Source organism: Rhyacophila brunnea, unplaced genomic scaffold (assembly GCF_057557595.1).
Source record: "Rhyacophila brunnea isolate RB1 unplaced genomic scaffold, BYU_Rbru_1.0 scaffold_11, whole genome shotgun sequence".
Classification (NCBI taxonomy): domain Eukaryota; kingdom Metazoa; phylum Arthropoda; class Insecta; order Trichoptera; family Rhyacophilidae; genus Rhyacophila; species Rhyacophila brunnea.
This window is the reverse complement of record NW_028232763.1, coordinates 42,501,132-42,527,068: the sequence shown is the minus strand read 5'-3', so window position 1 is coordinate 42,527,068 and position 25,937 is coordinate 42,501,132. Positions and strand designations below refer to the sequence as shown.

Below are 25,937 nucleotides of genomic sequence, written 5' to 3'. Positions count from 1 at the left end.
CTAGTATTTGTCAGTATCACAAAAATAAAATTTTGATAAACAAAAAAAGTAGTTTTCCCGCCATAATTATTACACCAAAGCCTACATACACAAACTTATCTGGAGAATGGCCAAAAATAGAACTACGAACTACCATAGGACGCCATATTGAAAAACGTCATTCGAATGTCAGATTTTGTCAGTTACGAGTCGTTATTAGGTAGTTTTCGATAGTGGCTCCCCCATCTCATTATCCAGGTAAGTTTGTAGGTCTGTATGGTCTGTACTGTGAATTTAACCGTGCGAAATCAATGAATTTTGATAAAAGTTTTTTCCAGGTAGGAACGAGTAAGTCGAGAAACAATAAATTAATATTGTAAAAATAAAAATACTTCTTTATTACGACATACTTTCCATAAAATTATTTAAAAAATGGAAATCTGGAATCAGGATTAATTTATTTCACAGTGGCGACTTTACAAGTAGTACCACTGACAGCAAAAATGTAAATACTACAAATAAAAATAATACTCAGTTGTTCCGATAACAACTTGTCTCGTAGAACTTTGTTCGTAGTACGTGATTTTTGAGAATTAATTATATTCAAAAAGTTGATTCAGTGTTTTATGTGTACGATATTAACCAAGATTATAAACTTCTGTCCTATGTCAGAACTACGTTTTACTCTTATGTATGTTTTGTACGAGTTTTTGTGTCGGTGTTGTAAAAATAACTCTCGTGTTAGTTTATTGTGTTTTGTCAACTATGAGCATTAGGACGTCTGGTGAAATTAAACACATAATAATATACTGTGGTTAGTGCTTAGTTCTGTGAAAGATCAGTTTTCATAATAGTGATGTAAGTTAAACAAGTGCCATTGAAAATGTAAATTATTCGCGAAGCTACTTTGTAAACCTGATTGTCTCAAAATGTCTGCAACTTTGACTTCAACTAATCAAATTAAATTATTTTGGGATTCCTTTTTTCACGCCGAAACCGGTACATACGAGGTAATAAAATTCTGTTTTATATTATAATTTTAATTTCTTTATTTTGTTGTAGTAGATAGAATTTTTCGAGATCATACCTTTAAAATGAAAAACTAGACAGTTAAATAGTATGAGTGTATATTTTGTAACAGTATTCTATTTTTAAAATAAATCAATAGACTTTTCTAAAAATTAAATGATTTTCATTGGTTAAGCCTCGATGACACAGAGCTACTTTACAAGCTGCTTGTTGGCGAATTTACAATCTGCTTGTAAACTCGCCCAGTGTCATCATCGAATAAGCTAACAAGCAGATTGTAAACAATCTACCGAGAAAAGTTGAAAGCCGGTCAACTTTACACGCTACACACTGGCGTGTGGGCCTACTGCGTCTGCGCAGTAGAGCGATAGTAGCGACCTCCCGCTAATAAAATGAACTATTCAAGACGTCCTGTCAAAATGGTACCAAAAATGACGGTTTCAACTCGCTTGCTTGTTGGCTTCTGAGCGAGTGGAAAGTTTTATGTGTCATCATCACAATTGCACTAGCTGACTCGCCCGCTTTTAAATTCGCCAACAAGCAGCTTGTAAAGTAGCTCAATGTCATTGATGCGTCAATTACATTGAGCTACTTTACGAACTGTTTGTTAGCGAATTTAAAAGCGGGCGGTTCAGCTACTGCGATTGTGATGATGACACACAAAACTTCCCATTCGCTGAGAAGCCAACAGGCTAGCGACTATTTTGACAGAACGTAGTTCGTTTTTTACCGGGAGGTCGCTACTACGCTCTACTGGGCAGACGCAGTAGGCCCACACGCCGGCGTGTAGCTTGTAAAGTTGACCGGCTTTCAACTTTTCTCGGTAGATTGTTTACAATCTGCTTGTTAGCTTGTTTGATGATGGCACTGGGCGACTTTGCAGGCAGATTGTAAATTCGCCAACAAGCAGCTCGTAAAGTAGCTCAATGTAATTGACGCATTAGGGCTTAGATAAATACAACACAATATTGTTAGCTATGTAAATTCCTCTCTTCATAAGCTTGGCAGTATATTTTTTACCACACATGTTTTTTGTGTAAATTTTCTTACAATAATTGTAAATCTTTGTAGGTAAGTGTTTCAATTACCAATAATAATTTAATAAAAGCATCACTGCATCTTAATAGACCGCAATATTAACTTTGATAATGTCTGGAAGAAGATAGATAATGTATCTTGTAATCAATATTAATTATTCATTACCGTATGTGCATGGATTGACTTGCACCGATAGTGTGTATTTAAAACTGTTTATGGTACAAGTCGGTTTACGGGAAGCCAGGCGGGAACCGCGCTAATTTTTATAGCTGATTTTGGCAAAATTCACGAATTCAAGAATGAAAACCTAGCCTAACCTAACCTAACAAATAATCCAGAATATCGCCTATTTTCAAAATTTGTTTTCCGTTGGCTTCTCTTAAACCGACAAGAACTGTGTTAACTCTCTCGCCAATCTCAATATTCAAGAGTAAGCGAGACACGACGTTATTATTATTTGGTACTATTTGACAGGTAGTGAAAATCGGTTAACATAAAAACAAGTCTGCACAGTGTAGTTCGTTTTTTTATCAGCAGGTTCGCTACTATCATTCTACTGCGCAGGCGTAGATATTGCCCGGTCCAATTGTCGCGTGAAGCTCATGAATTCTTGCTTCAGTGAATTCAGAAGCTTCTGAACTTTTTTGATTCATGCATGCAATTTTGCAATTTGCACGATAATACGTGTTTACACGTGCAATTTTTTGGTATGGCTGCGATAATACGTACTATCATACGTAAGTACCGGCAGGTTTACTACCATTGTTCTACTGCGCAGGCCCATATATCGAACGAATCCAACTGTCGCGTGGAAATTCAGATATTTCCGAACTTTTTTGATTCATGCATGCAGTCTTGCAACTTGCATGATAATACATGTTTACACATACATTTTCTTGTTTTCGGCCATAACAAGAAAATGCATGTATTATCGTGCGAGCAAAAAAGTACAGAAGCATCTGAATTTTCACGTAATAGTTGGAATTTGTGTGATATCTGCATCTGCGCAGTAGAACGATAGTGGCGAACCTGCCGGAAAAAATATAAACTACACCGCCCAAAGCATTTTGACGTTTAGAATTTTTCACAACCAGTCAGATAGTACGATAAAATGTCAACAACGCGTCTCACTTACACTTGAATAATTAGATTGGTGAGACATCAGCACTTTTACGTGTATACAGTTGTTATCGCGAAAGTTGAATTGCACTATTGCTGCCAGTAAATTCATGCACTTGTACAGGCGCTATTATGTAGTGCTACACTGGGGCACTTATTGCAAAGAATGTCAGTTTCTAAAGCCATTGGTTGTTGATTTTTCAATATGTATTTGATCTTCTCTGCTGACCCAATGAGTTAGAATGGCCAACAGCTAAGTGGCTATTCGTCATAAAAAAAATTGTATTTAATTAATAATAAAAGTAAGTACCTAGTGGTGTTACTTTTCTCACATAAGCACCGAAGACTTATAAAGCCCAGCACCACGATCCATGGGTCAATATAGAATTGATAAGGGTTTGTGGATATTTATTTTTTTTCCCTTTGAGATGAAATTATGACCTGTTTGCCAATCTAATTGAGGTGACAATATGTACCTAATTATCTCTAATTTTTTTTGTTTTTAAAACTTTTTAAAATTTAAAATTCATTAGAATGATACAAATAGATGCCAATAAGTAATTACATCTAATTTTATTTTGCTTATATGCATATGAAATCAAGGGTTTATCGATTATGATAAAAAAAAATGTTAAAACCAACCATTTATGCTTGAATCACAAAACCGTTGTTTACCACAGATATTGACCACTATTATAAATAGACACCTCATTTACTTATTCATCTATTAACTTCTCAACTGATGTAATTCTCAATATATTCAACTCTAAAAAGGAAAAAGGTTGTAACCCTCAGTTTTTTTCAAAATAGGTTTTGTTGGATAATAACATTGTACATGACTAAATACACGTTGTGTCCAAAGGATATAAGCTGCAAACGCCGATAATTATCTAAATTTAGCTGGCAATTTAAAAAAAGTGAAGTGGGAAAAACGACTTCACCATCATATTTGTTAGTTTTTCTTTAATTAACTTAATAATTAATATCAGATTAGGGATATAAAAACCAAATTATTAATTATCATGCACTTCACGGTTATTTATGTCTATTATGTATTTTAACTTTGAAAAATGTTTTTGTGCCTCCTGTAAAATTTGATTTGTGTGGATTACGCCCATTTTCCTTTCTACAGTCGAATGATCAAATATGAATTCGCAATCGATGAACCTCACTTGCAAGCATGTATTTTATCTTGGCTTGAGTCCCATTTTTTTGGCAACTCCTACCATTGCCATAAATGGCTGTTTTGAATTTGAGATTCAGGATATTTTAAAATCTCGGACAAGTAGTATCGAATTCCAAAACAGTTCCCACTACCAGATCTTGAATTCTGAATATATGGCAAGTCCACTCATACTGTTTTGTTCTGTTATCCAATTTGAAAGTCTACTTATATTTTAATAACCAGACATTAACCAGCTTAATGATACTCCTTAGGGCTCAGATATACAGCACAGCAGTTGCAGCGCATCTACACAGGTCTAACTTTATTCCAAATGTATCTTATTTCAATCTCAAATTGGATTTTTTTAAATCTAACTGTGCTCCAGCACTGTGTGTCTGAGCCCTTAGTAAGTATAAAATTTGTGCAACAAAAAGTACAGCGCCCCCTGAACGTTTATTATTTTTATTCTTTATTTTATTTTTAAAGAAATCGTCATGGTTGGACCTCCTGTTAGCTGAATTTCTGATTCAGCTAAAAGACGGAACAGATGCAGCATCAATAATATCATTTTGGTAAGTAGGACTGATAATTATTTTCAAAACAATTCTATAGGTATTTTACTTTATTTTTTTACGTCAAGATAGTGTGAAGGTTTAACATAGTAAAATGTTGAGAAACATAAATAAAAGTGGTGGTTTGCTGTTGAAAATCTTTTTTTAGATACTTACGTACCGTTATTTTCCAGTTTACATAAATGTTTATTGTATAAATAAAAATCTTTTAAACTTGTATCATTAATACAAGGTTTTTTTTTATCTCAGTGCTGCTCTGGCAAATAAATCTCATAGCACTAGTTTGAAATAGTTTGTAGCTAATTTAATCATCATAATTAGTATAGATATAATATCCACCAGCATAAGTAGTCCATTGTTTTAAGTTTGAATTAAGCTCATCACAGTATTAAAAATGCTGAATGATATGTAAAATTTTGGGTTATAGCGCCCTCACTCAGTGGACAACTTATATTGGTAGATCTACAACCTTATCAGCTTTGCTTTCATATATAAATGCTTCGTCTTCCTTCAACATCTTTGGATATCCATATATTTTTATTTGTTTGTAGTCCGATTGGTGGTGTTGTTACGTTAGTTGGATGCGAGCTTCTATGCGGCATTCACTGCGTCACTTCCTCATCATGCTCACACTACTTGCAACTTGCCGAGAGTAATTTCCAACCCGATGGATGTGTAACGAGTACGAATGACGTCAACAAATCAGAAGACGGCGAAAAGAAGTGTGTAAATAATGTAGATGTTCCACTAAAACCCGCCAACGATCAAGATGCGTTTGGCCAGCAAACAAAACTTCACGGTTCGCAGTCTTCTATTCAACCGCTTCAAAAATATGTTCTCAAAGGATCAGCATGGAAAAGCCTTGTTTTGTTACAAGTATTGGGAGTTGAGGTATGTATTCTTATTGAGGGCTGAGGATTGAAGTGATACAATTAGTGACATAAGTAAAAAAATTGTTGGTAGCAGTTTTCGTATCACCACTAAGTATCTATTCACACGTGAAAAGGGATTCAACCTTAATTGTTTCATATGAAAAGTTATTTTTTCATCGACTTCTGTGTAAAAAAATGTTGTTATTATTTTTATAGTATCATATCTAAATATAATAAGTGTTTATTAACAAAGAATTATCAGTATTTTTTCATGGCGTATGACCATTTCAAAACCAGACCTCATTTACAGATTACTGAAAACAGTTATGTTGATTCTATAAGCATATTTCATTTTGAAGTCGATTTAGTGAGGTTGGTTCCTCATCCACTAAAGATGGAAAAACTGGTTGATTTTGAAGACTAAGTATACTTATTACCAGTATAAAAAAATACTTAGTAGCAATAGAAACTTGTTTCAAAATACTTACCAGTATTTGGGATATTCTATAGAGCGTTTGGCGTACTTGACTTTTTAGAACCCATTTTTAAACAAATTGTTTATATAATTATTATCCATTTACACAATCACGCGTAAAATTGGAATTCAGTTTATAAGTTCCAATTATAACACTAAAAAATCAAGAAACTCGACGTGACGAAACCAGATAAACGCGTAAATACTTATCAGAACTCGAGCACTAGTACCTATTCCGGGACTTGAGACTGACGTCAACTCGATATAAGTCTCATACTCAACTGGAACTAAAACTACATAACTCCATATTATTACTATAAAACGAACTTGTCAGTCTTGTCAGTTGTCACCATTTCTGTCCTTCACTATACCAACTTTACAACTGGGGAGAAAGAGAGAGCAATGACGCCAATGACAGTTGAGTGTATCATGGCTTGACATACATGTATTATGCTATCTTGCTTGCGCGCATTTAATGTTGACAGTATTGAAAGTCTACCAACTAGCGAGTCGTGATGCCGATGATCTCATCGCATGCGTTCTAACAAGTTTATTGGGCCACACATACTGAGTATGGGTAGTTGCATCTGAGACTTGCACACAAACTGGTGACAGTATTTCCAACTCAGCTCTGTCATGCACTTTGAATCCTTTAATCTTAAACTAATGCAAAATTTAACATTTGATTTTCTTCAAGTATGTTTAAAGGCGAATGAATTTCTTAATCCATTGCATTTAAGTGGTGACAATATTCAAACTTGAATCATCTGTAGGTTTTGGAAAAGCGTGTACTTAAACAAGCAATGAATCATCATCGACACCAATATGGGTAATGTAAACCTATGTGTTTTGGTCTCATCCAGGAAACCCTTTATCTTCTGTCTGTCGTAGGCTACCTCTATACCCTTAGTCTCAGAGATGCTGTCTGTTTTCTACACAGCACAACCACTTTAGTCTAGATTTTCAAACCCCCGTTTCTCTCTCTACTCTCGGATGGTTAGGTATCTTCTATTTCAGTTGTGATTTGTTCAATATCTGCGCCTGCGCAGTAGAACGATAGTGGCGAACCTGCCGGTAAAAAAACGAACTGCACCATGTACTCATTTTGAGGCTAACCGATTTTTATGACCTGTCAAATAGTACCATAAAATGACAACATCGCGTCTTGCTGACTCTTGAAGAATGAGAGTGGAGAGACAGTCACCACTTTTACGTGTAAACAGTTATTATTGCGATAGTTCAAATACACACTATTGCTGCTGTTCTACTGTGCAGATTTGCAGAAATCGCACCGTCCAATTGTCGCATGAAAATTCAGAAGCATCTGAACTTTTTTGATTCATGCATGCAATCTTGCAGTTTGTACGATAATATATATTTACACATGCATTTTTTTTGTTATGGCCGTGATAATACGTACTGTCAGCAGTAAATCCATGCATAAGTATATTTTGTGTATTTCAAATTGTTTAATCAATTTTCAAAATAAATTTATCAACTTTTCACAGATTAGTCATAATTAATTTAAACAAGCACTGCACAACAATTTTGTTATTAAAAAAAACATCTTATATCTTTCAAGTCCATGTTATTGTTATTATTTGAATTCTGATTCATAAAGTTGAAGATATAGAAGTGTTAGGTATTAAATGCAACACTGAGAATTTTGTTTTGTGTTATTTATTTAAGGGGGGACATGCTCAGCGTAGGTCAAAATGGAGCTTTTGTTCTATTTTCAAAGGATGATCCTGGACATACCTTAAACGTTGTAGATAATCTATTTATATAATTTTGAAGCCTTATTATCCTTTATATTTATTTTAAACATTTGATGACTGCATAAAGTGTTTTTATTACATAAAATAGTATTTTTTTAAACCTCTCGCTCTAATGTTTTAGAATATAGTCATATTTCAGTACATAAATGTGCAGTTGTGTTAAGATTTTTTACGTTTATTAATTTTTAAACGCATTTATAAAACCATCAGTATAATTTATATCGACATTATTTTAGTGAAATATTTATGATAAAAAATTATATTGATAATCTCTGTGATCCCAAATTTGACAAGAATTAGGCATTTTATTATTCAAAAAATGGGTGAGATTAACACATTTGAAGATAATTCTAAAGATACTCATTATAAGCTATGTCTTTGACCATTCAAGTGTGATAAACATCCTACGAATAATGATTGCTTTATAATAATTATTGACCTAAGAATAAGGTAGTGTTTTTTTGAAATACGCCATTTCTTTTGGCATTCCCCAGTGGTTAAGTTACAACATACGGCCGTAGCCATAAATTGACAAACTATAATTGAAGTTGGGAGTAAAATGATGTTAACGCGCGTGTTTGAACATTACCGTTTAAAAAAAAAAATTCGGTTAGGTAAAGTTATTCGTAATCAGAAGTACAATATTAATGATGGCGGGCCGCAAAAAAATACTGGGGGGCCGCAGTTTGCCCCCCCCCTGGTTTAAGGTATGTCCAGGATCATGCTTTAAAAATAGAAAAAAAGCTCAATTTTGACCCACGCTGAGCACGTCCGCCCTTAATAATACATCAAAATGATAATGACAGGATATTTCATCAGTCTAGAAACATAACACAGTAGAGTCATTAATTACTTATTTTCAACGTAATTTTTATTACGCTTCTTAGAGATAATGTGACATAAAGAATAAATTAATTATCATTTAAAAGTTGGTACTGCGCAGCTTTGTCAATTGTTTTCCTTTTAAAATATTGTCATGTGAATTAATTCAGCTCAAATTCCCAAGTTCACCTACCATGTCAAAGAGATATCCAGCAGTACTACGCAAAAAAAAATATATTCAACGGAATACGGGCCTTATCAATGTTTTGCTCCTATACCATGAAACCTAATAATAAATATTTTCTTACAATATTATGGTTGGTGTCATGATAACCTTATGTGTCCACCCAGATAATAATTTAACTATTAAATATCTTCTAGCTTCCTATGAGGCGTTATCTGTAATATAACCTACCTTTCGCGTGATTCTATTGAGTCACATCAACCTCTGAGTACCGGCTCTTTTTTTCCTTGTTTGTTGTTTAAAATGCAATTTCACACTGATATCATTCTGTAGTAACGATCCTACATATTTATATATCGCTTGTCATTACTTAAGACTTTCACGGTTGTTTCTTGTATTCACTGATAATTGGTTTAATACCTCAGAGCAAGAATATTATAGACAGAGCACAATATCCAGCAATATACTGCCATTTTCTGTGCGTAATAATACAATTAAATTACTGCAAATATAGAGTATTTAAATTAACGAGGTTTTATTGCATTAAATATGTGAAGAAGAGTACATAATATGATTGTATTTTTAATTAATTACTTTTTTTATTCAACGAATAATTCACAAGATTTAAGAATGTAACATTCTAATTATTGAACATTTTTATATATACATATTATATTGAATTTATACATAATTTTGAAAACACTTTACCTTTAGCATAGTGGTCTATGTGTGTGGGCGTGAAACCCGAGAGATGCAGGTTCAATTCCTGCGGGGTGGGGTCTTACTTTTTTCAAAGACTTTTTCTATTGGTTATAATATATTTTCTCAGAAGTGTTTTCAAAATGATTTATATATGATTGTATGTTAAAATGGGTATACTGTGTAGACTGTAGACGATGAAAATATCGTCACTGTTCTGGCAGAAGACACTAATTCAAAAAAATGACATATTGAGTTAGTTATGCCAAAATGTTCCTTATTTCAAACTTTACCGTCTGGAAACCTTCTTAATAAATAAACAGTCTTTATTTTAAAGTCATCCTTTTTACGATTACTTAATAAACTCACATGATAGACCATTTCAAACAACTTCAAAGTCAAATTACTCAAAACTAATATTCTCCAGTTAGTGTGTTCTGCCAAAACAGAGACGATATATAAGATGATGTATTGGTATTGTTGCATGTTTTGTAGAACTTCGGTTATCCGGACTAATTAAGGATGGAGGTTTTTTTTATCATTTATCTATACTTTTTTCTGATGCTTGTAAAAAGTTGATGATCGTAATAAAATCGTTTGACTGTATTGTGAAAAAATACCATATTATTTTATCTAAGCGCAATAATTTGTTTGCAGGGCTTATCATGCAGTCGTCAGCTGAGCAGTGTACTTGTGTGGTTATACGGAGAGTTAAGTGGATCGGGGGGTATTTGTAATGGACCCAATCCCTACTTACCCCCACAATGTAGGGGGAAGACTGAGTTCAAAGAACTATTAACAACAAAGTTAGTATCACTTTTTTCTCATTCAATGCCGTCACCATGGCTATATTCCGATCATATTATGCATTTAGTACTTTATGGGATTTTCACTATAGTTACTGTTCGAGGTGAAATTATGGTAACTAGGCTAAATTGTATAATTAGAACCGTTAAGCAAAAAAATCAGGTCTAAATAAATAAATTTGTATAGTATTTACAAATGCTTTGAGCCCTATGTAGTATTGTATGTATTGATTAGATTAAAACACAATAATATGCAGTTGGTACTTATTCCATATTGTTTAAGAGCGTATTTAAGTGAAACGGCAAATAATTTTCAACAGTATGTGGAACGAAATTTCGCCAGTCGGAGAGCGATAGTCGACCTGTTCGCACGTCAATTTGTTTTGTGATGGCGTGGGAGAAATATATTTTTAAATCGTGTAAAGATGACTAAAAAACGTTCCGCATGTACTTGAAAATGAAAACATGTCAATAAATATACTATTATTATTACGTATATAATAATAAACATAACATTAAAAGGACGCATGTTGAATTTTTATGACAAATTATATTTCATTCGGCTCGCGTCATTTGCACAATCCACGCATCGCAGTCCCCGCAGTCCCACGATGCGTCGGCCTATCGCGTCGTGTATCCCAGGTTGGAATCCTGGGTCTGGCAAGTACACATATTGTTTTACAATTTGTGTATAAGTCAGAGTATGGACCTAATAGGTTGAGCAAGTGGCTAACATCCATTTCCTGTAAAAACAATTGGAAAGTCTGGATTTAAAATTTTTTGGATTTGTATTAAAAATCTCAATTTGGAAAGCGCTTCAGAGAGTACTATAAGAGCCATTAGTTAAAATTTGACGTAATTAAGTATGGTACCTGGTATGTGCGTGGGCGCGAAACCTGAGAGATGCTGGTTCGATTCCTGCAGGACTTTTTTCAAATAGATTTTTTCTATTGGTTATAATATATTTTCTCAGAAGTGTTTTCAAAATTATATGTTCAAATATATATCAATTTATTTCTTGATACAATCATTCTAATTGTTAAACTGAAAATTATATTGAAAAAGCAAGACCTAAGTATGATATAAACAAATGTTTTTCCTTGTGTCTAATTAGGTGCAATTAATCTTTGAAACATTAGTAAGAGAAAGTCTCTAAGGGACATTGCTTGAATTACTTACAGAGTAATGAGATAGATAAGGTTCTAAATTATAATAATGTATTTATTACTCACACTGTCATTATTTTGTACTGATAATGTGAATGTTATTATAATTTTAGATTGTTATGTTGACAATAAATTAAGATAAACAAGTTAATAAATTTCACAAATAATGTGTTTTTCTTGATTATTCTTGATGCTTAAATATTGGCATATATTAGTAAATAATATATAATATACTTTTTGGAATTATATTGTTAGTTTGACTGACTTTTACTTAGATAATAGAAACTATCAGTATGCAAAGGGAATATAAATAGGGATAAGTTTAAAGCCCTTTCTACATTCGGGCATTTTTTCATTCACTAAATGAACGCATCGCTGTGTATGCATAGCCTGCATTGTATGCCTCAAACCGATTTCAAAATAGCCGTTTTTGTGTTGAAAGCACACATATGTACGTCCGCCAGTGATAGATTCCTGTTCAACATCACGACTCAGTGCAGCCAACTGAATAATTTTGCGAAAAATGTATAATACTTAGTAAAAAGTAATCACGATGGCCGCGCGGCTTAAGCGTTGGCCTATAGCGTCGTGGGTCCCAGGTTCGAATCCTGGGTCTGGCAAATACACATCGTCGTCAATACAGCAAGAACACTTATCTTCAATTTCGCAAATTTTACAAGAGAGACATAAAACGAGTTTTCTAAAAAAATATAAAACAGAAATATAGTCAGCACACTGTCACTGCCATAGCGATCTGCCAACTTGCGTGGTATTGCAATAAAATAAAAAAACATCACTTGGTATTGCAAATATGAATAAATGCGTTCCCTTTTGAAAATAAACATGTGTGTTAATACAAAAATGTGCCAATGATACAAGAGATTGCAAAAAATAAGAAAAGTTACTTTTACCAAAATATCGAGTTCGTGTTCTTGCAATGTTGGCGACGATATAATGTTTTTCAATTTGTGTTTGAATCAGGGTATGGACCTAATAGGTTAAGCAAGTGGCTGACATCCATTTCTCGTAACAACAAAATCTGTTAATACAAGCCTCCACAGGTGGAGGCCCATATGATTTTATTAGTATCGGACATGGTCGGAAAAAAAGTATATTATCTCGTGGGGTTGCTACCAAAAGTTGGTAAGTCGATAATTTAGGTATTTAGAGTTAACAAAGGATTATGTGTCTAATATGTATACCAACTAGAAAAAAATTGAAGGTCGTAAGGTATATAGAACACACAAATAAACCACTAAGTAATTGGCAATATGCCTGATTTTAGAGGGCATGTCAAACTTTTAAATTCCAATTACTCCATATCATGATTACGAGACTCATCAACTTTTCACTATTTCACCATACTACTGTCATTGGGGCCCATAGCCAGCTTTGATTAAATCACATAAATATATTGTGACCTCACTGCGAATCGAACCCGAAGCCCCCAGATGAAAGGCCAGTGTCTTATGCACTGGACTTATACAACTTACGAATTTGTCATACAAAACCTTCTAACTCACAGTTTTAATGAAAGCTTCTCTTTGGGTCGGGGAAAGGGTTTTTTTAAAAATCTTTGAGTAAACGCTTATTTTGTGCCTAATTAGAAAATTTAAAAATATACTTACACCTTTCTGTGTTGAGTCTGTTTTGGTCCACCTTGGATAAGCCTATATGCAATTCGTTTTTTTCTTTCTGTTTTCAGGTTGTGGGTCAAAAACAAGGAGAACGCAAATAACAGTGCGTCAAGAAAGAAGAGCGTCAATCCTGGAAGTAATCACCAGCAGAGCAATAGTCAACATAGGTAAACTAACATTTACTTTTACTAACAAGATAAGCACTCTGTACTTGACTCATACACTTGTACACTGCAATTCGCTGATAATTGTTTCCATGCGCCTATATTGAAATAGTCTTTTATTTATATTCCAGAAAAGTTCAGATATCAGAAAGTTTAACTGCAGATGTCATAAACATTTAGAAAACCTACAGTACTCTCTCAGTAATCCGCCACCCCAAAAACCAGACAAGTGTCCAATTAGTGAAAGCGGCGGATTATAGTTCATACATACAAAATAATATGGTAAAAATTAAAACAGGTATTTCGTAAAAATAGTTTTTTTTAGAAATTTGTACTAGCAAATTACGGTTTTATTTATAATCAAAATCAAGTATTTACTAAATTATACATATTTATAAAATAAGTTATAATGCTAACAACACGACTGGCGCGTTTGCAGTAGTTGGCCATTAGATATAATTAACATGATATTTAACTCATTTAGTGCTAACACTGCGACTGGTGCGTTTGGAATCGTTGGCCATTTGATATAATTAACGTGTTATTGAAATGAGGTAATTAAAAGGTTAGCAGTGATTGTGTTATTAAATGTGGTAATTAAAAATTAATTAACTGGTCAGCAGTGATGTATTAACTAAATATTAAACAGTAAATCACTTGACACAACCAGTGGTTCAGTGAGGCAGATATTCTTGAATGGCTTTAGATTCCTGGCATTCCCTATGACCAAAAGCTTCATTTTGTGCCGGTTGAATTGGAGCACGGCATAATTGTGATGCGGTCCTTGGGCACTTTCCTCCTTGGTACATTACTTTCTTCGCGATGAATGTACGTTTTGCGAAGGAGAAGTTTCCAAAATAAACCTGTCTCATCTGCGTTGTATACTTGTACGCGGCGGACTACTGAATTTGACAATCGAATACCGGCGAATTATAAAGCTTGATCTTGTGCTTTCAACTAGTAACAATAACGGTGGATATATAAATAATAGTTGTCGAATAATCGAGCGGCGGATTACTGAGAGTGAACTGTATGTTCTGTTTGTGCAACCATACCATTAATTAATTGCGAATGCTAGTAAATGTGTACCTACTTGATTTTATTTTTAGGTCCAATTTTTAATCTTAATATTGTTTATTGATATGCCTTAATATTTTCAGCAGAAGCCGTAGAAAACCGTCAGCGCGGAACCACATCAGGAAATCAGAATCAGCGAAAAAGCCTATAGGAGGGGCTTGGTTCACTACGCAAAACAATATTCCATCGAGTGATTCAGACAAAGACAACAATGACGATCTCAAGCATTTGACGCAATCATTCACGTTAAAAGCGCGTTTCAGTTCGCAGGACTTTGAATATTTCACAACGGTCGTGAGGAGCGACGAGGAAATGTACAACGGCAAACATTACGATGAATTTTTTTCGTCGACTCCCAAAAAGAAGAAGTCTGTCGATGATTATATCACGGATAGACATAGAGAAGTCATTAAGTCGGAAATAAGCCAGTACGAGTTTAGTATGATCGTAATTGACCTGCTGCATCAGCTGTGCGAGGCGGAGTCGAACGTGTCAGGCTCAGAAGCTCTGCATATAAACATCCAATGTGTCAACTTCGCTATAAAACATTTGTGCACTTTGCAGTTTGAATCGTCGGCCGCGTCTCGCGTACACATGACATTCACTGAAGTCTCACGCCTGAAAGCTTCTCTCACAGCCTTACTGATAGTATCCCTAGATAAAGTTCTACTTCACTCGGAACTTTCCATAAAGGTAATTCAAAACGGAATACTACCGATGCTTTTGCGGTTATTAGAAGACGCCACATACAAAATGGATGTGTTGCTCCAGAAAAATAATAACGGTCACGATTCTAACGCGGAGGGGAATTTTGAAAGTAAACCTATAATGCTGGACATGTCCGAAGCGACTGATTTAATGAGATATCTATTTGGAATAAGCTATTCTATTTTGGCATTTTTATATTTCTTTTTAATGCACCGTCGGTCTCTGGGAGATCTTCAAGAATTCACAGAGCAATTCAAAATATTCAATGACTGCAAAAAAGGTCTTTTGCTGAGAGAAAGTATAAGCATCATTCTGAGAATACCCGGCGTCGATAAGAAACTCTCCGTTTCACTCGCAAAGACTCTCATTGATCTTGTTAGCAGGTTAATAAGCGGCATGAAAAGGATTCGCAGCGAGGCGCGACATTCTTCGTCATGCGGTCGTAGCAAACACACACAATGCCGCTTGAAACTGTCCGAGAAGATGCAACACCATAGTGATATCATGGGCACTTGTTACATACCATCGAGAAACATGGGGATATCTCCTCCATGCTGTATATCCGCTCTTTATGGTACTCTAACCTCTCTTCTCTGTGATGCAAACATCACTAGCTACGCAATACTGCGGTATAAACTTCTCAGGTGCATGAAGAGTTGCGGTTCGTGCTGTTGTTTTCCTCCGCAATTGTTATTAGAGAAAGCGATACGAATGATACATGCCTATCACGGAGTTGCTGACCTGTGCTTTTCAGTTTTGGAAAATACTCTATACGGAGACCTCGGGGCGATGAATTATCAGCGAATTGAAAATACACAGTGTTCAGTTTGCGAAAAATATTTCACCAACAATGAATTTGTTAAGGAAATTTTATCACCGGTCGCCGGAAACAGATCCACGAATTCTCCGAATAAAAGTAATAATACTCAAAGAATAACCACTGAAGATGTTGTCGGTAGAGACAGTTCGGATATAACAACTTTATGGCCGTTTTTGGTGAAGTACAACTCACTGTTACAATTGGATGATCATGCGATATTGCACTCGACGATCAGTCATCTGTTGACTATATCAGCGCAGTGTTGTCAAAGTATCAAACATGATTTACTTTTTATCGTGATATACCCGTCGTTCGTGTTGGCGAAAAATCGCTACCTCTCGACAAACAGCGAGTCATCCTTTTTCGTGACTCTCGCGTGTCTGAATTCACTCTCAACCCTTCTCGGCTCAGCGTCATTCGCCGAGGAATTCATTCAGAAGGGTGGACTAACAGGAATATTAGAATTGATGGCACTGCCAGAGTTTTCTAAGCGGTGTTGTTCCGTTCTTGAAATCGCCGTGGTAATCGAAATATTAAAAATACATATGGATTTTCCAATCAGAGATAATATATTCAATCCGCATGAGTTACAATTATTACCGTCTCTATCGATGTTGTTTAAGTCGTTAGGCGATATTACGGAAAAAGCATTTAAATACTTCAGATCGAGAATAGATTCTTCGTTGTATGGAACCTTAACCGATCTATCGAAAGAGAAAGACGCTCCGTATTCCAACGTCCACGATAATCTAACCAACGGAATTGATCCGGAATCCCTTGAAGATCTCCAAAATACTCGCCCATTGCTACATAAAAAATCTAAACCGATCAACATCAAGAATACCAGGTCGCGTGACGATTTACTCTATGGTATGCAGTTCTGCATGTTAGAGCCGAGTGTCGGCAATCAGTTGGAGCTGCTTAAAAATGTGTGGACTTTCTGGAAGACTTGTGCCGCGTTGTGTTTGTACTGTCCGCTTCTGAGGAAGTTCATCGTGAGGCAGAGCGTCTTCAGAGATTCGTACAAGCTGTTGAAGTTGCTGATCTATTATCTGTGTAACGGCCCTTCAAACTTGGAAGAAATGAAGATCCTCATCAAGATATTGGAAGCGGTTATAACAATCAATCTATCTGTCGCCGGTGAGTTATAATTGTTCATTTAAATAACTAGATATTATAGTGGGCTTACATGTATTGATCAGGGAAATTGATAGCTCAAGTCAATCTACTGTCCAATCAACAAAGGCGTTCGCAGCTATCAGTGAGGAGTTCCATTTTGGAAATTATAGTTTTTAAGGGCCCTTGTGTTGCGTTTTTTTACTATCTTTGATTCTAAGAAGATAATAATAATATGTGCATCCATAGGATGGAGTTTGTATTAACAGATTTTTGTTTTTACGAAAAAATGGAAGTTAGCCACTTGCTCAGCCCAACAGGCCATAGTCTAGGTCTAAACACAAATTAAAAAAAACGACATTGTGAATTTGCCATACCTGGGATTTAAATCCGGAACCCATGACATTATAAGCCTGGCGTGCAACTGCTTAACCATCGTGAGAAATACTGCCCTTCCAAGTAAAAAGTTGTCATAGGTATGTCAAAACAATCCAATAATATAATATAATATAATATAACAGAAAAGGTAGGTAGTTAAAAACTTGGGATGTTGTATTAATGGTCGAAAATTAAGAATTTGGAGTACCTTTGGGAGATAAGCCTGAAGAATCTGTTGACACTGTTAAGTAAATGTCATTATGATGTCTTGTCTTTTCTTATTACAAGAATAATTTAAAACAGTGCTATAACGATGTACATCTCATGTATCAAAATATGGCCTTATTTTCAATTTTAGCACAACGACATTTATAATAATACTCTTTTATGGTGTTAACATATTTTACATAATTTTATTATGGATTGATAAAATAATGTTAATTTCTAAGATGAGAAAAGACAGGTAATCGTAAAAACGTATGATATATTATATTAATACTATCGACCGATGGTACTTGATGGAATTTGAATTTAAATTCTAATGGATTTAAGTTTTGTACTATTCCATTTGATTCCAAAAGGCAAATAAACACTGACAATGAATACTATTAACTCTAACTTATATGACAAATCAATACAATAAAGTAAGTAAAAACTTTATCACCTACCTATTAAGTCAAGGGTCACAATAAAACAATTATAAACAATAAAAATACTACACTCAAGAGGTGTAAAATCGTCCATTCTGGGAATAATGGTAACGTATTGTGAATTAATGGAGTTAACTAATGAGATATGTCTTTAAAAATTATTAGTTAAACAATTAATATTCAATATTTTTACATGATACCTACTTTTTTTTATAATATTATTTTTTAAATATAACAAATCCACAAATAAGCCCACATAATATATATATATATATATTTATATACACACCTTTGTAGAAAGTCTATAGATTGTTCAGATGGCACCTGGGCCCTTAATGCAGGAAAGATTTATAATATTAATATAACTCTAAAATTCTAGCAAATCTTGCAAGAGATAATAGTTTCAGATTACACTAACGATTTTACAATTAATGTTTATGTACAAATTTTAATTATAATGTTATCAAATATTATTTTCCAAACATTATGCAATGCTTACAGCCTTAATATTATCTATATTTTATTATAACATAGATGTGGCAATTAAAAAATTCTTTTATCTCACAATTATGGTTATTCATATAATATTTACACACCCACACTAAAAACGTGAATGACCCTATTAATCATTATATTATAGCATTTGTTTTGATACAGAATGCTAACTCCGATAACAGCGTTTTATCACTAATCATCTGGTTGCTTAAAAAAAAGTTAATTTTTTTAATAAAAAATTGTATTTCAGATATTGAATGAGTTCATTCAACTCATTCTTACTTATTAAATAAATGAAGTTTCAATCTTTTAAACATCTAATGAAGACAGTATTTAAAATCAGCTTAGAGTATTTTTGAAATTTTTTTATGAAATCCGCTTATCTTAAGACACATCATATTAATTATTACTAATTCTACATATATTTAGCTATTACAATACGGTTTATTTGTATCCATACATACCTTACAAAAATTACAATAGCATTAAAAACAAAAAATGAAAATTGTAACAATGTGCCCCAGCCGGGGGCAAGTTGTTACAGGGTAGGGGCACATTGTTACCAACTAAAACAATAATTGAAAATGTATGTAAAAGTAATTTTTTTGCTTGTGATTTTCGTTGCATTTATATTTAGTTACTAAAATCATAATTCTGACGCATGAAATTAACTTTATCCCCACGAATACAGGAAATGTGAGCCCAATTTTTGCATGTTGTGCATTGGATCCACTCTTGCCCATATTTAAAGCAAGTATAATTCTCCAAACAGAAACATTCTTCTTTCTTTGAGGCCGAAGAAGATAACATCACTTTCTTTTTCAGTTTCTTAGTTCCTTGGGCCATGAAATATTTTGCTACATTTTCTTATGTATGTTGCAAGCTCGTTTTCTTGATCGACAGAAAATATCTGGCGAGGTTTTGCGTAACCCCACTAACTTGGAAGTGGTCGGACGGTTATCTTTACGTTCTATATAACATTGTAAAGTCATAAAGTTTACTTTGTATGCTTGGGCAGCTTTTTTTCTAAGAGATATTCTGTTTTCAACTACTTCTTTAGCCACTCTGTTGTAGGTTTACTGGGAAATTTTACCTCTATTGGTTTTGTTTTTGTTTGTCCTCATCATTGTAATATTGTAATCTGGAAGAATAAAAATAGATGATAAAAGTACCTACCTATTGCATAATATGCAAGATAACAAAGAATTTGTAGTAAAGTGGTAGTGAGTGAAGTTAATTCTTACAGTAACAACCTGCCCCCACCTCACTGTAACAACTAGCCCCTTTGACCCAAATAAAATTTTAATTGTTATATTATTAACACGGGAATTGTATTTACTTCGGTAAATAATTAAAATATGAGCATAAACATGTAGATTTTTAATAGCATACTTTTAAAAAACTTACCTCTTATGGTTTGGTAACAATCAAACTTAAAATTCGGCCAACAAAAGTTGCTTTGAGACACGAAATTCACTTAAATGATTTTATTTCAACTGCATACAATCAATGCATGCGACCTTTCGTCAGCGACTGCGGACAGGATGTTTACGTGTCCTATGTGACACATACGCCACAGGACCTTATAGCGGGAGAGTTATCTAGGATGTAACAACATGCCCCCGTAACAACTAGCCCCGCCTCCCCCTACTTACCTGAAAGTTTCTCTAATGTTTCTGTATGGCTTCGTTATTTAATTATTATTTGGATTTTAATTAATGTTCACATCAATGTAAGGTTTTTTTTTATCTCAGTGCTGCTCTGGCAAATAGGTCTCGTAGCACCCAGTTTGAAATAACTTGTAGCTAATCTAAACATCATCGTTAGTATAGATATATGTATCACAGTGCCGAAAGTTGGAGGTAGCTTGTTAAGATCCGACACAAATAGTGCACACTACACTTTGCCAGTCATATGTATTTGTTTTCATTGAACTAAGACTACAATAATTAGCAGATAGTGATGGTTAATTTAAAAAAGTGATTCAAAACCCTGCCCTGTGCTCTGTCTATACCAAACAATAATCGATAAAAATATTCTTCCATCTACAAAATATCTAAAATTATGCCATTAAACCATACCTACATAATTTTAGAAACAAATATTTTTTGACTATTATCTTCTATGACTTGGATTAGGCAGGGTTTAATTGAATTTTAAAAACTAACAAACACTATCTACACATTGTAGTCTTAGTTAAATGAAAACAAATAAGTATGACTGGCAAAGTTTAGTGTGCACTATTTATGTCAGATCTTAACAGCCTACCTCCACCCTTCGCCACTGCCGAGCGGGTAATGTGTCGGCCTATAATGTCATGGCGTGCCGTATCCTGGGTTTGGCAAAAACAAATTACATGTTGATTTTTCAATGTGTGTTTGGTCCCAGAGTGCAGATCTATTCGGTTGAGGAAGTGGCTAACATTCATATCTCGTAAAAAAAACAGAAATCTGTTAATACCAACTCCACTCTGTGGAGGCCCATATTATAAATTTGCTAAGATCGGACATGTTCAAATTAATTACTACTAAGATACCTTCGCTATATGGTGGTGTATATCAATTCGCCTTCATTTAGGACTAATAGAAAACATTGAAAATTCTTCATAATATAACAAAAAATTAAGATTGATAGAAATGAACTAATACCAGAGGCGTGTTGTTCCTATAGTTATACAAAGAAAGATATCTTTGAAATGTAAACATAAACATTTTTTATCTTAGGTTTTGTTTTATAACAATAATTATTATCAAGATAGTATGTGCTGTTTCTTAAGTTTCAGTGAGTTACTATCCATAATTTTCACACTTGTATAAAAACATGTCAATGGCAAAACTATCTACGCATTTACATATGACTTTTGCATAAATGTAGGTGTTGAACTTACCTCACTATCAGTAGAATGTATCGAGATGAAAACCAAAATATCATAAACTGGTTTTATTAAAAGAATTTCATCTTATATAAACAACTTCATATGCAAATTTATTCCATGACTGTTGAATTTATATCACATCTCTCAGAAGGACAACTAATGATATTATATTAAAATTTTTGTTTTAATGTGTGTTGATGAATAAAACGCATACAGTAATACTACATTGGTGAAAGTTTGTTAGTGTTGGGAGAGTTTTGAAGACGTGTATATGTGTATTGGTAGACCTGTTTTTGTTAACGAAATTCAATACCTCTGTTGAATCCCTACAAATATTTCATCCACAGTTTTTGTTTTGCTTTTCGGTGTATCAGTTTAATTCACAGTCACGCATACTTGGCAGTAATAATTTAATTATGAAATTAATGGATTAATCTTGTAGTTTATTATTTTGATGATGTAGTTGACATGTTGTATTAATTATTTTGTTTAAATGTTTTCAAACTGCTTGTTGCAATATCACACGGCGTTAAGGAGATAATTTAAAATATGTTTTAAACTTCATATTGATGTTTTAAAATTAATAATGATGTGTTATTTGTTTTGTGTATGTGTTTATATTTACCTACATCCCATCAATATTTATTATTGGATGCTGTAGTAAAAAGTGATAAAGTTTGCTCATGAAGAATTTGTTGTATGTTTTTAAAAGTTAATTATGCAAAAGAAACCGTTGTGAATTTATCTTTATATAAGAGTGATGAAAAAAAAATATATGACAAGTGAAATGTCACATGATTCTGTGAATGTAAAACAAATTAATTTACCTACAGGTATGTTAAAAGTAGTTACTTAATTAGTTTTTTTTGAAACAGATGCATACTGTCGGATAGGTATATTATCCTTTTTATAATAAAGTCTGTCATTTTAAATTAAATTGATGTGTTAAGGGATTAAAGAAGTAAATAAGTAAAAATGTGTTAGATCACCACACATATTTCAACAATTAACTGGTTGTTTGAAAATTTATAAACATTTTATTCCTAATATTCGAGTTACACTACATCGACATCTGTGTATGAATTGTTATTATTTGTTGAACATGAAAGAAATAATGTATTACTTGTGTAGAAGAGATACATGATGAAGAGTTGAAGATTGAAGGAATACAAGTGCACCGTTGACGAAGTCGATTAAATATGCAATTGTAAATTCTACATTACTGTCTTCAATATTCTTTAAACGAGATATTGTTTTCAAATAATCCATTATGTTGCTAAAAATAATAATGTTATAATTCCAGTATTGTTGGACAGAATATAAAACAGTGTAGATTCATGAGTGATTAATACAGTAAATCTTTTATTTGAGATTGTCAATCAAAATAATTACATAACTTTTATATTTTAACTAACTAACCTCAGTGCAGTATTAGCATTTAGGATGTCTCTAATTTCATGCGTCTCAGGTTTGAATCCAGAATATTATTCTTTATTTCCATGTTACTGCATGTATATTCCGGTAAAACCACATCTCGGTAGCTGTTATTTTAATACTAATTTCTTGAGTAAGAGTCTATAACAGTATATATAATATAATATATGGGTCACACACATGTAGGTTATATTAACATGGAGTGGAATATAATGAGGAATGGTTGTTATCCATTTGCTGAACCCGCAGCCCTCATAGTCCAATGCTTAAGGCACTGGCTTTTTATCTGGGGGCTCCGGGTTCGGTTCCCGGTGAGATTACAATACATGTATGTGATTTTCTTACAGCTTGAATGTTTCTGTGATTGTTTTACTGCTACTACTATACTACTGTCATTGTCAACTCGTTGAATCTGAGCGCTGGATCCAAATTAATATTTAAAAAAAATGTGAATTTAATCCAGTCAAGGGATTCGAACTTGAGACCCATGAAATTAGAGTCATCCTAAATGCTAATACTGCACTGCGGTTAGTTAGTTAATATATAAAAGTTATGTAATTATTTTGATTGACAATCTCAAATAAAAGATTTATTGTATTAATCTCTCATGAATCTACACTGTTTTATATTCTGTCCAACAATACTGGAATTATAACATTATTATTTTTGTAGCAATAATGGATTATTTGAAAACAATATCTCGTTTAAATAATGTTGAATTTACAATAATTGCATATTTATCGACTTGATCAACAGTGCACTTGTATTCCTTCAATCCTTAACTCTATATGTAATCATTTATCCCGTCTTTACAAGTAATTCATTATTTCTTTCATGTTTAAGAAAATAATAACAATTTATTATGTAACAATATAGTATAGTAGATACTCCAAAAACTTGGTTTAAAACGGGCAGAAATTTTATTCATTGTTATAAAATAAAAGCTCAAATTGACGTGCCAACTGGTATGCGAAATGAGGAATGAGGTGAAGAATCATTGATTCAACTGACGCATAGTCGTTTTTCAAAACTGTAATGGATGAAAACGGTTTAAATAATGATCAACCTTTGTTTATAAAACAGCATGTAATGGAGACGATCCCTGAAAACCTGTCCCATTATCAATTCCTATTGAGTTAACGTAATGAATGTGTAATTTCTTCACTTTCAGATAGCACAATGGATCGTTCTAAGTTAACGACTCTCGCCATATTGAGAGATACTCTCCTATCAGAAATAAAACCCTCAATCGATAACAGTAATATCAAATCGCTCTGCGAAATGTTGATTCGGGTCGCGACAATACACGCCAGTGATGAGCAAGTGATGCCGCCTATCAACAAAGCCAAGGTTAGATCACTCTTACACTATTATATTAGATTTAATATTATGTAATTAAAATAAAACATTCCATATGACAGTAGCGAAGGGTGGAGGTAGGCTATTAAGATCTGCCATAAAGCATGCACATTAAACTCTGTTAGTCATACGTATTTGTTTTTATTGAACTAAGACTACCATTTTCAGATGGTATTGGTTAGTTTTTAAAAATCAATTAAACCCTGCCTAATCCAAGCCATGGTAGATAATAGTCAAAAAATATTCGTTTATCTATAATATATAACACTAAACTTTTCATAATCTTAAGTCGTACCGGTATGATTTCGACGCAGGTACAATTTAGGACACAAAAGGTTTTCAAAATAAAATCCAGCATAAATTTATAACCGCAACATTAACAGGTAATTCATGTTCCGAAATAACATCACTGAGCACTGTCAAATCGGGAACAATTGACATTTATTTATATATTACAACACTGATAAGTATTATAAGTAATAAGTGGCTCGATACAAGTGGTTGGTTATATGGGCTCAAATCCCGTCGAGCAGATCTAGTGGATATATATATCTGAGGTGTTTTCAAGTTATGTTTGTTCAATACATGGAATGTTACATTCGCAAAATCTTGTGAATTATTCGTTGAATAAAAGAAATAGTTCATTTATATGTTTATTGAATAAGGTTTACGTTAGGTTTTGTGTAACTAATACAATACAACACATGCTTTAATTGTTATAAATTAACCATACCATAGAGTAAACGGGGAATCTATTGAGAGAATTGAAGCATTAGATTCATCCTTAGTCAAACTCTTTATAGAATTGGTCAATTATTTTGCTAACGGAAGTTTAAAGAGAGCTGGCTTTTAATCAATGACACCATGTTTGCTTGAAGTATAGTATATCACGTTTCAAGTTTCAACCACAATGTCATAGCAGATGTATCCATCTCATTTGATTTATTTAATGATCAATTTTTTTATCAACCTATTTCATACATCATAGACCTTTTCGTTATTAACACAATGCTTACGGGCCCTTTTAATTAATTTTGTAATTAACATGTTAATTTGCATTTGAAAAATAATTAGCAAAAACACAATTTTGTGCGGCCCGTAAGTTATGGGTTAACACTTCGTTATCTATTTGAGACATTTGAATTATGATACTTGACATTGTTTCAGTTAACTTGACATTTCTAAATTGTCATGTAACTAAGTTTGATGTATTAGTTAATTAAAAAAGCCACATTTTTGTACATAATATATTATCAATTGCTTTTTAGTTTAAAAAAATGGTGGATAATTATGTTGAGGGCCCAGGAACCTCATAACGGTCGAAAATTAAGAATGTTGAGTATCTTTGGGAGCTAAATCTGACCAATCTTTAGACTTTGTAGGATATATGTCCATGTCATTATGCTTTCCTGTCTTTTATCATCATACAAAATATATTAATTCATTAAAATCGTCTTATTTTATAAATAAAATACATCATTGTTTTAAAATTGAAATAGTCATATTTTTGTAGATGAGAT

At 33.4% G+C, this 25,937-nt stretch overlaps 1 protein-coding gene across 3 annotated transcripts in view; it reads left to right on the top strand.

Annotated features, from left to right (window-relative positions):
- Positions 1-443: 443 nt before the first annotated feature.
- The window catches only part of mv (lysosomal-trafficking regulator mauve), a 92,759-nt gene continuing 67,265 nt past the window's right edge, over positions 444-25,937 (top strand). Inside the window, exons 1-7 of one of the 3 annotated variants that reach the window (XM_085960418.1) lie at positions 444-989; positions 4,817-4,902; positions 5,454-5,793; positions 10,390-10,538; positions 13,410-13,508; positions 14,669-17,250; positions 24,230-24,408. In XM_085960418.1, coding sequence (XP_085816544.1) covers positions 909-989; positions 4,817-4,902; positions 5,454-5,793; positions 10,390-10,538; positions 13,410-13,508; positions 14,669-17,250; positions 24,230-24,408 — 3,516 coding nt within the window. In that variant the 5' untranslated portion in view covers positions 444-908. Of the gene's footprint in view, positions 990-4,816; positions 4,903-5,453; positions 5,794-10,389; positions 10,539-13,409; positions 13,509-14,665; positions 17,251-21,513; positions 21,620-24,229; positions 24,409-25,937 lie in introns of those variants that run through there. The other 2 variants (XM_085960417.1, XM_085960419.1) reach the window with 2 other exon arrangements.